The 12,611-nt window shown below is 50.9% G+C and overlaps 1 protein-coding gene and 1 long non-coding RNA gene across 2 annotated transcripts in view; one reads left to right on the top strand and one right to left on the bottom strand.

The window, feature by feature from the left end:
- Window positions 1–12,601, top strand: part of LOC119623616 (radial spoke head 10 homolog B) — a 47,983-nt gene extending 35,382 nt beyond the window's left edge. The window contains exons 15-19 of the mRNA XM_073012801.1: window positions 248–391; window positions 3,488–3,616; window positions 5,833–5,926; window positions 10,320–10,518; window positions 12,125–12,601. Coding sequence (XP_072868902.1) covers window positions 248–391; window positions 3,488–3,616; window positions 5,833–5,926; window positions 10,320–10,518; window positions 12,125–12,308 — 750 coding nt within the window. The 3' untranslated portion in view covers window positions 12,309–12,601. The remainder of the gene's footprint in view (window positions 1–247; window positions 392–3,487; window positions 3,617–5,832; window positions 5,927–10,319; window positions 10,519–12,124) is intronic.
- On the bottom strand, window positions 5,908–12,129 carry LOC140710619 (uncharacterized). The gene is made up of 2 exons (XR_012091722.1): window positions 10,528–12,129; window positions 5,908–8,395 (listed from the first exon to the last, which is right to left on the bottom strand). It is a non-coding gene; the product is annotated as an uncharacterized lncRNA (long non-coding RNA).
- Window positions 12,602–12,611: the final 10 nt, after the last annotated feature.

The following is a 12,611-nucleotide window of genomic DNA, read 5'->3' as shown; positions in this document are numbered from 1 at the left end:
GATGTGAGCCACTGTGACCAGTCTAAGAACCAAGATTTGATTGAAAGCAGTCTGAACACAAGTACAGAATATATGTGTGTGTGTGTCTGTGTGCATGTCTGTGCATGTGTGTGTGTGCACGTGTCTGCATGTCTGTGTGCAAACGTGTGCGTATTCAGATGTCAGGAAATAATGAATGCCAATCTATCAATGCTCTGTCTCCAGGTGTGTCCGAATGATGGAAACTCTGTGGTTTCTTTTATTTCAGCTGGTTTTCCTGGAATTCTTTGAAGCTCTCTTAAGCTTTGCGTTCATCTGTGTTACTGATCAAATGACTAAATCCTATGCGAATGTTCCAGCTGATGATGTGTCTGGAAATAAACAGGAAACTATTTATACAATATTAAATCAGGTAACACAATGTCTTAGAATTAGGTAATCTTAGAATTACAGAGCAAGGAGGGCCGGGAACGGTGGCTCACGCCTGTAATCCTAGCACTTTGGGAGGCCGAGGCGGGCAGATCACGAGGTCAGGAGATCGAGACCATCCTGGCTAACACAGTGAAACCCTGTCTCTACTAAAAATAGAAAAAAATTAGCTGGGCGTGGTGGTGGGCGCCTGTAGTCCCAGCTACTTGGGAGGCTGAGGCAGGAGAATGGCGTGAACCCGGGAGGCGGAGCTTGCAGTGAGCTGAGATCGCACCACTGCACTCCAGCCTGGGCGACAGAGCGAGACTCCATCTCAAAAAAAAGACAGCAAGGAATGACTTTATTCTGGAATGGTTAAACCATCATCAAAACTATCTTGGTTTTACTAACCCTTCCAGAAAGTAATTTAAGAAGTCTTTCCTTTTTCCTTTTGAAATTTTGTTTTATGTATTTTGAGACAGGGATTCACTCTGTCATCCAGGTTTGAGTGCAGTGGTGCAGTCACGGCTCACCGCAGCCTTGACCCCCTGAGCTCACACGCTCCTCCCACCTTAGCCTTCTGAGTAGCCAGGACTACAGGCTTGTGCCACCACACCCAGCTAATTTTTTTTTTTTTTTTTTGAAATAGAGTCTCACTCTGTTGCCCAGGCTGGAGTGCAATGGCACAATCTCAGGTCACTGCCACCTCTGCCTCCTGGATTCAAATGATTCTCATGTCTCAGCCTCCCAAGTAGCTGGGATTACAGGCATGTGCCACCACACCTGGCTAATTTTTTGTATTTTAGTAGAGACGGGGTTTCACCATGTTGACCAGGCTGGTCTTGAACTCCTGACCTCAGTTGATCCACCCGCCTCGGCCTCCCAAAGTGCTAGGATTACAGGCCTGAGCCACTGTGCCTGGCCTTTTTGTATTTTTTTTTTGTAGAGATGGGGTTTTGCCATGCTGCCCAGGCTGGTCTCAAACTCCTGAGCTCAAGTGATCCTCCTGCCTCAGCGTCCCAAAGTGCTGGGATTACAGGTATGAGCCACCGTGCCCGGCCAACATGTCCTTTTCACATTTTGGAAGTGTGTATAGATTTTTAAGTTTGGGAAAATGAGTTTCCTGGCCGTGACCCAGAAAGTGGACTCCTCGCCACAGCAGATTTCATAATGAAGGTCACAGTGCATACTGACATGCTGGGGGGGCCACTAGACCACACATGAGAAAATCAGAGGTATTGGCTGGGCGTGGTGGCTCACACCTGTAATCCCAGCACTTTGGGACGCTGAGGCCAGCAGATCATGAGGTCAGGAGATCGAGACCATTCTGGCTAACACGGTGAAACCCGGTCTCTAATTAAAAAAATAAAATAAAATAAAATAAAAAAATATACACACACACACACACACACACACACACACACACACACAAATTAGGTGGGCATGGTGGCAGGCGACTGTAGTCCCAGCTACTCAGGAGGCCGAGGCAGAATGGCGTGAACCTGAGAGGTGGAGCTTGCAGTGAGCCAAGATGGCGCCACTGCACTCCAGCCTGGGTGACAGAGCGAGACTCCGTCTCAGAAGGAAATCAGAGGTATCTTACTAGGAGATGTTGTGTTACATGGATCCAGTATTTCTAACAGTGGACGGCCTGCTCAAGAGCAGATCCGTCGGGGAACAGTTCCTGAGTGTGCGTGGGATGCTAAACAGGTCCCCAGGGCTTGCTCACAAGGATGGACACCCCGGCCAGGCACAGTGGCTCACGCCTGTAATCTCAGCACTTTGGGAGGCCAAGGTGGGCGGATCACTTGAGGTCAGGAATTCGAGACCAGCCTGGCCAACCGTGGTGAAACCCCGTCTCTACTCCAAGTACACTGGAACCTGAATGTTCATGTCATGCTCCAAGGCAATCACTGCTCCCTTTTGACCAACAGTTCGGGAGTGTGATTTAGAGATCACAGAGGCTCAGCTTCAAACTTACTAAAGCTGATCCTTCTTGTTCAGCTCACGGTAGCTTCGCACACTCCGGTCATGTGGGGAGGCAAAGGTAGAATTTTGTTCCATGGAGGAAAGTGTGCTGTGAAGAGGGACAGCAAGCTCCAGAGACGGGCAGAAGGCTGTCCTTGAGCCCTCAGCTGAGTGCGCCCGCGTGTGAGGGAACAGCTGGGACCTAAAGGAAGGGCTGCTTCGAAGAAGGGGAGGAAGCTCAAGGACTCACTCAGGGCTGGGAGTAGTTTGCATTCCCGGTCGCCAGCGTGGAGGAGCCTTCATATCCACGACGGGCGTCGGGCTGGGTACCTAAAAGTTCACTGTGTGGGTGTGTGTGGGTGTGGGAATGTGTGGAGGTGTGGGTGTGAGTAGGGGTGTGTGTGAGTGTGAGGTGTGTGTGGGGGTGTGTAGTGTGGGTGTGTGGGGTGTGCATGTTTGTGGGTGTGGATGTGTGTGTGGGTATGTGTGGGTGTGTGGGTGTGTTTTTGTGTGTGTGGTTTTGAGACAAAAATCTTGCTCTGTTGCCCAGGCTCGAGTGCAGTGGCACAATCGTGACTCACTGAAGGCTCTGCCTCCTGGGTTCAAGTGATTCTCCTGCCTCAGCCTCCCAAGCAGCTGGGATTATAGGTACGCACTGCCAAACCCGGCCAATCTTTGTATTTGTACAGGGTTTCACCGTGTTGGCCAGCCTGGTCTCGCACTCCTGGCCTCAAGTGATCCACCCGCCTCATTCTCTGAAACTTCTGGGATTACAGACATGAGCCAACGCGCCTGGCCTGTTATTTATTTTTTTAGAGATGGGGTCTCACTATGTTGCCCAGGCTAGTCTCAAACTCCTGGGCTCAGGTGATCTGCCTACCTTGGCCTCCCAAAGAGCTGAGATTACAGGTGTGAGCCACTGTGCCTGATTCTGTTCACTGTCTTGACTGAGGCGATGGTTTCACAGGTATAGACATGTGAAAACACATCCAAGGGTACACTTCGTGTGTAGTTCATTGTAAATCAGTTACACCCCATTAACATAATGTGTGTGTGTGCGCGCGTGTGTGTGGCTGTGTGGATCTCTGTGGAAACCAGAAGCCATCTGATGCGTGTGTTTGTTCTTGCTTAGGACGCCCAGAGCAAGAGTCCCAGCGCGGTCCTGAGCCACGAATCGGATGCTGCTCACTCTGACAGTGCCAGGTCATCTTCCAGCAAGTTAGAGCTCTGGCCTGATGTTAACAAAATAAGGAAATCGGAGGTTTGTCTTGGCAACTAACCGTGTAGAGACCTGGTACCGAGTGCCCGCTCTGTGAAGAGCTCTTTACCATGCGCTGGGGGCCTGGCACCAAACAGAAACCCATGCCCTCATGGACACTACGTTCCAGTGCGGAGGGGACACGGCAGGGAGGAGGGGACACGGCAGGGAGGAGGGGACACGGCAGGGGGGAGGGGACACGGCAGGGGGAGGGGACACGGCAGTGAGGAGGGGCACGGCAGGGGGGAGGGGACACGGCAGGGGGGAGGGGCACAGCGAGGGGAGGGGACACGGCGAGGGGAGGGGACACGGCAGCGGGGAGGGGACACGGCAGGGGGGAGGGGACACGGCAGGGAGGGGGGACACGGCAGGGGAGAGGGGCACGGCGGGGGGGGAGGGGACACGGCAGGGGGGAGGGGCACGGTGGGGGGAGGGGCACGGCAGGGGGGAAGGGATACGGCAAGGGGGAGGGGACACGGCAGGGAGGAGGGGACACGGCAGCAGGTGAACAGCACTAATAGCGTTTTTGGGTGTTTACCTGGTGCCGAGCCGTCCCCAGGGACCAGCTCAGCGTCCCTATGACCTTCAGGTACTGCGATTCTCTCTAGGAGGGAAGCCAGGCCCAGGAAGGTGAAATAACTTGGCCACGGCTGCATTAGCAGTAAGTCGTGGAGCGGGGGTTTGTGCCCAGGCAGTTTGACTCCAGAATCAGCACCGGTTGCCGCAAGCGCCGCTTCTTCCCACGCACGAGGTCTCAGTGACAGGAAGGGCGTCTGGCCGGGGTGGGGCCCTGGCGTTTATTCTGGGTGAGGTGGGATGGGATGGGACAGTGTCTGAGCAGAGGCGTCAGGAGGCTCTGTGGCTTCACTGTTGAGAAACCAGCGAGGAAGCTCTTGGAACCATCCCGGGGGGAGGTGATGGTGACTGGGACTAAGGTGGGCTGAAGTCTGAGGTGTTTTGAAGGCTGTGGGGGTTGAGAGGGGAAGAGAAGGCAAAGAGGAGTCCAAGATGTTTTGGCTGAGCATTGGAAGAATAGAGTGGCCATTTAAGATGATGTGGAAGAGGGAGGCAGGGGGCTGAGTTTGGGGAGCAAAATTAAGTGGTTGATTTTGGACAAGTTAAGCTTAATGTGCCTGAATTGAGGCCCAAGTAGCACGGCCAGAGGCAAGACTGGAGTTCAAGGACTGCTGGAGGTGGAAATGTGGGCGTTAGGGCATACACATAATTAGAGCCATTAGGTCAGGCGCGGTGGCTCATGCCTGTAATCCCAGCACCTTGGGAGAGGTGGGTGGGTCACTTGAGGTCAGGAGTTCGAGACCAGCCCGGCCAACATGGTGAAACCCTGTCTCTACTAAAAATTACAAAAAATTTAAAAACACACACACACACACACAAAATAAAAAATAAAAATAGCCAGGCCTGGTGGCAGGTGCTGTCATCCTAGCTATTCAGGAGGGTGAGGCAGGAGAATTGCTTGAACCCGGGAGGCAGAGGTGGCAGTAAGCTGAGATCCTGCCAGTGCACTCCAGCCTGGGCAACGGAGCGAGATTCTGTCTCAAGAAATGTAATAATAATTAAAGCCATTAATACATGAATCTATGGTTAACTTTATACAGTAAGTACTGTGCCAACAGACCCAGGGACATTTTCAAGTCTTTGGGTTTTTTATTTTATTTTATTTTGTTTTTTTTGAGAGCCTTTCAGTAAATACAATAATTCTGTTATTCATTTCCTTAATAGTATAAATATTAATATTTTATTCAGGTTTAAAATAGTCAAATTGGCTGGGTGCAGTGGCTCACACCTGTAATCCCAGCACTTTGGGAGGCCAAGGCGGGCAGGTTGCCTGAGGTCAGGAGTTTGAGACCAGCCTGGCCAATATGGTGAAACCCCGTCTCTCTTAAAAATACAAAAATTAGCCAGGTGTGGTGGCGCATGCCTGTAGTCCCAGCTACCCGGGGAAGCTGAGGCAGGAGAATCACTGGAACCCGAGAGGTGGAGGCTGCAGTGAGCCGAGATCGCTCCATTGCACTCCAGCCTGGGCAACAGAGTGAGACTGTCTCCAAAAAAAAAAAAAAAATCAAATGAAAGTCAAATTAGCTCAAGGAGAACAGCCTCATTAATAATTTTGTAATTAATTATAGTGTAAACAAGTAGTTATAAGCCCACAATGATGTAAAAGTAACATTTTGCTTCATGATTTTTTTTAAATGTAAAAGCCCAAGATCAAGAAGTCTCTAAGTGATGAAAGAGTCTCCAAAATGAATTTTCAATCTACTGGAAAAGGGGTCACCTTTTTTTCAACTGAGAGCGGTGAGTGTTTTAATGATAGAACCTTAATATTTACAAACTGTTGCTTATGAATTACATAATGTTTAGACAGTTTTACAACCATCTTTTTTACATTTTTATTTTCTTAGAGGCAGAGTCTCGCTATGTTGTCCAGGCTGGTCTTGAACTCCTGGGCTCAAGCGATCCTCCCACCTCCGCCTCCCGAGTAGCTGGGATTACAAATAGGCGTCACCACACCCAGCACAACTGTCTTTTTAAACAATGAGGTTGGTATAGCTGCTTCCATTTCTCCTCCCTGGTTTGGAGTTCAAGTTCAAGGCGTGATCTTGCTGCGCTGACTCAGTCTGTGAGGGCAGAGGCGGGGATGGGACAGCTGGGCCTCCCCTGGGCCCCGCACGCCCATCTCAGAGTCTGCTGCTGTTGACTGTATTGTTTTCCTCCAGGCGACTTTTCGCTCTCCAGGGTCTCATTCTCTCTGAGTTTTAAAGGTGCTCCAATTAAAACCAACAAACAATCCTTATTCACTTCCTCATCCTCCTCTTTCATTATGTTTTCCTTTATCCTGGGAAGATGGCTCTTGAGGCCTCTCTGCTGACTGCACTTCCTCCCTTCTGGTTTCATTCCTCAGCCCTGTCCGCATGAACTTCCAACCTCACGCCTCTCCTTTCCTCAGGGTCATCCAATGATGATCAGTGTCATGGGAATTTTCTGCTGTCACTTTGCTGGCCTTGCCAGTTGCATGTGGCCTTGTTTCCATGATTAAACAAGCCCTGGTGTTTCCCCTTTTCTTTTTCTTTCTTTCTTTTGGAGACAAGGTCTTACTTTGTCACCAGGCCGGGAGTGCAGTGGTGCCATCATAGCTCTGCAACCTCCGCCTCCTCAGTTCAAGCAATTCTCCTGCCTCAGCCTCGATAGTAGCTGGGATTACAGGCACCCGTCACTGCGCCTTGTATTTTTAGTAGAGAAGGGGTTTCATCATGTTGGCCAGGGTGGTCTCCAACGCCTAACCTCAGGTGATCTGCCCATCTCAGCCTCAAAGTGCTGAGATTACAGGTGTGAGACCAACCACGCCTGGCTTTTTTTTTTTTTTAAAAGAGGTGAGGTCTTGCTATGTTGCCCAGGCTGGTCTTAAACTCCTGGATCCAAGAACTCCTGGGTCTGAACGCCTCGGCCTCCCAGAGTGCTGAGGTTACAGGTAGGAGCCCAACCGCGCCTGGCCTTTTTTTTTTTTAAAGAGGTGGGGTCTTGCTGTGTTGCCCAGGCTGGTCTTTAACTCCTGGGCCCAAGTGATCCTCCCGCCTTGGTGTCCCAAAGCCCTGGGATTACAGGTGTGAGCCACTGTGCCTGGCCTTCCCCCTTTTCTGACGGTGTCTCTCTCTGGCTGGCCACCCACTCAGTGGTGAACTTTTAAAGGCTCCATCCCAGGCCCTTGTCCTCTCTGAGGCCTCCCCCGTGTATCAGTTCTACAGTGCCTGTCATTTCCCGTCACTCCTCCTCTAATGGATCGTTCCCGTCGGCACACACGTGCTCCATATGCCCAGTTAGGAAAATCTCTTCTCTCGGCTGGGCGCCGTGGCTCATGCCTGTAATCCCAGCACTTTGGGAGGCCGAGGCGGGTGGATCGCAAGGTCAGGAGTTGGAGACCAGCACGGCCAACACAGTGAAACCCCATCTCTACTAAAAATAAAAAAACTAGCCGGGTGTGGTGGCGCTCGCCTGTAGTCCCAGCTACTCAGGGCTGAGGTGGGAGAACTGCTTGAACCCCGGAGGCAGAGGTTGCAGTGAGCTGAGACCATGCCACTGCCCTCCAGCCTGGGCGACAGACTGAGCTGAGACCACACCACTGCACTGCAGCCTGGGCGACAGCGTGAGCTGAGACCACGCCACTGCACTGCAGCCTGGGCGAGAGTGAGCTGAGACCACGCCACTGCACTGCAGCCTGGGCGACAGACTGAGCTGAGACCACGCCACTGCACTGCAGCCTGGGCGACAGACTGAGCTGAGACCATGCCACTGCACTCCAGCCTGGGTGACAGAGTGAGACTCTGTCTCAAACAAAAAAAAGAAAGAAAGGGAAAATCTCTTCCCTCACCTTCCCCTCTAGATCCCACTTTCCTTCCCTGCTCCCTTTGCCGATGCATCTTAGGGAGCTGTATACATGCAACGCCTTCTCCAGGTCCTCTCCTGTGTCTTCTTAGCTTGCTCCACGTCGCACTGCCCTCCCCAGGCCACTGAAGGCCCCTCTTCATCAGCAGTGCCTCCATGTTGCCACCCCCAGGAATCCTGCCGTCTCTTGAACCGATCTCTCCATAGTTAGGAAAACCGTCAGCTTCTTGAAACACTCTTCGCGTTCGGCCTCTGCGACCCCTTGACGTCCTTGGTTTCTTCTCCCTCTGGTGCGAGTCTGTGGGTTGTCATTTTCTCCCGCAGAGCTCGGCATCCCAGCAGAGACAGGGCATTCCTGCAGTGCCGTAACAAGATGCACAGTTCCTGGAACAGAAATAGAACTGGAAGTGGAACCCCAGCTAATGTGCTTTCCTGTTGATCTGATTATCTCTAGTCCCAGCTCCAGCTGGATTATGCCCTGGATCCTCTCTGGTCATTCCTTAAGTCCGGTGTGCCATTCACCAGACCTGTGGCTCCTGCCCTGTCTCCTGTCAAGGGCCCCCTTGACCCACGTGGCATCTCTTCCAGTACCATTTCATCTGATTGTTGCATGTGGCAGCCGTGACCGACTGTCCTCCAGCTTGTAGGTGTCTAGTTGAGAGTTCATGAATGAACATAAGACAATGTTGCTGCCAGGTGCAGTGGCTCACAGCTGTAAGCCCAGAACTCTGGGAGGCCACGGCAGGAGGATCACTTGTGCCCAGGAGTCTGAGACCAGCCTGGGCAACAAAGCAAGCCCCTGTCTCTACAAAAAAAATATCAAAATTCACCGGGCATGGTGGCACGCTCCGGTACTCCCAGCACCTTGGGAGGCCGAGGCAGGATATTCTGTCTCATTCCGACCTTAGAGTCCTGGATTGCGTATAATGTGATTTCTGAATTTTAAAACCTTCCAAGTGACTGGATAACCAAAATTGCTTAAAAAGATGGAAAAAATTATGGTAGTTTAATATTTAGAGATTCTTTAGCCTAGACAAGAGAGAGAGAGAGAGGGATAACTCTAACTACTAGGAAATTCCTTTTGTGAGAGTGACCGGTTGTCTAGTTCTCCGGGAGAGAGGATTCACTCAGGTACATAGCTATCCTTGTCTTAAAGGGGTTTCAAACTCTGAATAAATACAAGATATTGAATATTTTGTCCCCAAGACCTAGGCCGGGTACGGTGACTCACGCCTGTAATCCCAGCACTTTGGGAGGCCCAGATGGGAGGATCACTAGAGCTCAGGAATTTGAGGCCATGGGCAACATAGCGAAACCTTGTCTCTACAACAAAAACAATGATTAGCTGGGTGTGGTGGCACCCGCCTGTGGTCCCAGCTACTTGGGAGGCTGAGGTGGGAGGATTATTTGAGCCCAGGAGATGGAGGCTGCAGTGAGCCATGATGGTGCCACTGCACTCCAGCCTGGATGACAGAGCGAGATCTTGTCTCAAAACTAAAAAAATTAGCCTTGTGTGGTGGTGCATTGCTCTATTCTCAGCTATCAGGGAGGCTAAGATGGGAGGATCACTTGAGCCCAGGAGTTCCTCCAGGCTTCAGTGAGCCATGGTCATGCCACTGTACTCCAGCCTGGGCAATAGAGTGAGACCTTGTCTCCAAAAAAAAAAAAAAAAAAAAGCAAGAAACAAGGATTTATTATTCTTGAAAACATGGAAAATTAAAATATCAGAAAACCCACTATTCTTAAGATATTTAGAAACAAAAAGAGGTGGCCAGGCGCAGTGGCTCATGCCTGTAATCCCAGCACTTTGGGAGGCTGAGGTGGGTGGATCACCTGAGGTTAAGAGTTCCAGACCAGCCAGGCCAACATGGTGAAACCCCATCTCTGCTAAAAATACAAATATTAGCCGAGTGTGATGGCACATGCCTGTAGCTACTGGGGAGCTCGGGAGGCTGAGGCATGAGAATCACTTGAACCCGGGAGGTGGAGGTTGCAGTGAGCTGAAATCACGCCACTGCACTCCAGCCTGGGTGACAGAGTAAGACTCTGTCTCCAAAAAAAAAAAACAAAACAAAACAAAAATGAGGTAGCAGGAAACTCAAAGGGAAGGTTGATAATCCCAGCCAGGGTCTACTGAGCCCCTGCCTTGTTCCAGGCAGTCATGGGAGCAGCGTCCTTTCTCCTCTCCCCTCTCCTGGCCGAGGAGCAGGGGGCCCACCGCAGGGAGGCCAGAACGAGAAAAAGCACGCAGACTCCCAGTTTACAGCAGGATTGTATTCATGTTCAGCTTCATGAAACTCTATTCCAGAGAAATACGAGAGACCCAAGGATAATCAAAAGGAAGAGTTCAACACGTGGGTCAATAGTATGTACGTCTTCTTTGTGAACACGCTCTTTCACGCGTATAAACGTGAAGAAGTTATCAAGGAGAAAATAAGGGAAGAGAGGTTACGCAGCACAGCGCGGGCCCAGCAGCGGAAGATGGAAGATGACGAACTGGAAGCAAGGTAACTTACGAGGTCCCTCCGCTCCTTCCCGAGCTGCTCTCTCTCCATCCTGTGTTCTGTAGCTGCCACAGTGCATCAGGACCCATGCTTTCCGGACAGGCCTATCATTTCCTAAGGGCGTCTTTGACATAAAAAGGAATGAGTATTTGGTCTCTGTTCCTGGCAGAGCACCTGAAGCCTTTGTAACTTCCTGAGTAATGGGGTAGTGGGAGCATCTTTGGTTCTAATATTTGGTCTTAGTTTCTAGTTTTTTTTTTTTTTTAGACAGGGTCTCACTGTCACCCAGGCTGGAGTGGAGTGGTATGATCTCAGCTCACTACAACCTCTGCCTCCTGGATTCAAGTGATTCTCTTGCCTCAGCCTCCCGAGTAGCTGGGATTACAAGCGTGCACCACCACGCCTGGCTAATTTTTGTATTTTTAGTAGAGACGGGGTTTCACCAGGTTGTCCAGGCTGGTCTCGAACTCCTGACCTCAAGTGATCCGCCTGCCTTGGCCTCCTAAAGTGCTGGGATCACAGCGGTGAGTCACTGCACACAGCCATTTTCTAGTTCTTGCCCCAAGAGCTTCAAAAGCTGTGGACTCTCGGGGTAATGACTGGCTTTTGTATGATGAGATGACTGGGGGCCAGGGGAGGTGCCCTCGATAGCTTCTTGCTGGAGCTGGTTGCCAGGGAATCAACCAGGAGATTAGAGGATTGGGACTTTCAGCTCCAGCCCAACCTCCCAGGAAGGAAGAGGGGCTGGAGCTTGAGTTCAATAACTGATAGCCAGTGACTTAATCGGGTCTACATATTGGACCCTCCATAAAATCCCCAAATGAGCTGGGCATCATGGCGCATGCCTGTAACCCCAGCACTTTGGGGGACCAAGGCAGGGGAATCACGAGTTTGAGACCAGCCTGGGTGATACAGCAAGACCTCAGCTCTACAAAAAATACAGAAATTAGCCAGCTGTGATGGCAGGCGCCTATAGTCCCAGCTACTCTGGATGCTGAGGCAGGAGGATTGCTTGAGCCTGGGAGTTGAGGCTGCAGTGATGTGTTTGTGCCACTGCACTCCAGCCTGGGCAACACAGCAAGACCCCATCTCAAAATTATGTATATTATTATATATGTATACACACACACACGCACACATATGTAACTTCCGGAGGCTGAGGCAGGTGGATCACCTGAGGTCAGGAGTTTGAGACCAGCCTGGCCAACCTGGTGAAACCCATCTCTACTAAAAATACAAAATATTAGCTGGGCGTGGTGGTGGAAGCCTGTAATCCCACTACTCAGGGGGCTGAGGCAGGAGAATCACTTGAACTGGGGAGGTAGAGGTTGCAGTGAGCCGAGATTGCACCATTGCACTCCAGCCTGGGCAACAAGAGTGAAACTGTCTCAAAAAAAAAATTTTTCTTTTCATAGATACATGAAAAGTTTACTTTGGACTGTGTGGACATGGCATCAGTTATTTCAGGCAAAGCGTAGCAGCTTAGTTCTGTTTAACACGCTGCTGAAATCCAGGTCTGAAGGGCCGTATACTACAAATAGCATCAAACTGTTTTTGCCGTTTTGAGGGGGACTGAAAAAAGCTCCCACCTTCTCATGTTTGCTTTCAGGCTGAAGATGTTTATCTTGAGAGAGGAAGAAGCCAAGAGACAAGACTGTGAGGTGGACATTATGGTGATCAAGGAGCCAGTGGACGTGTCATCCTCTCACCTCACACTGGACCCTCCCAAGGAGGACGTGACCGTGTCCCCGTCCAGCAAGACCATCACCAGCAAGAAGAAGAAAAAGCAGTGAGCCACGAGGACACACAGAGGCTTAGGACGGCACGTGCTGTAAGATTTCCTGAGCATTACAGTTCTTAGCACTGTACTCGTTGCAGTGTTTTAAAATACCGCCTGGCCCACTGCATCTCAGGTTTCCTACATGGCTAGATTATGGGAGTTTGAGACCAGCCTGGGCAACACAGTGAGACCCCGTCTCTACAACATTAAAAAATTAGCCGAGTGTGGTGGTGTGTACCTGTGGTTCTAGCTTCTTGGGAGGCTGAGGCGGGAGGATTGCAGTGAGCCCAGGAGATTGAGGGTGCCGTGAGCCACT

Source organism: Chlorocebus sabaeus, chromosome 28 (genome assembly GCF_047675955.1).
Source record: "Chlorocebus sabaeus isolate Y175 chromosome 28, mChlSab1.0.hap1, whole genome shotgun sequence".
NCBI lineage: Eukaryota > Metazoa > Chordata > Mammalia > Primates > Cercopithecidae > Chlorocebus > Chlorocebus sabaeus.
Note: the sequence above shows the minus strand (reverse complement) of the source record. Positions and strands in the feature narration are given on the sequence as shown.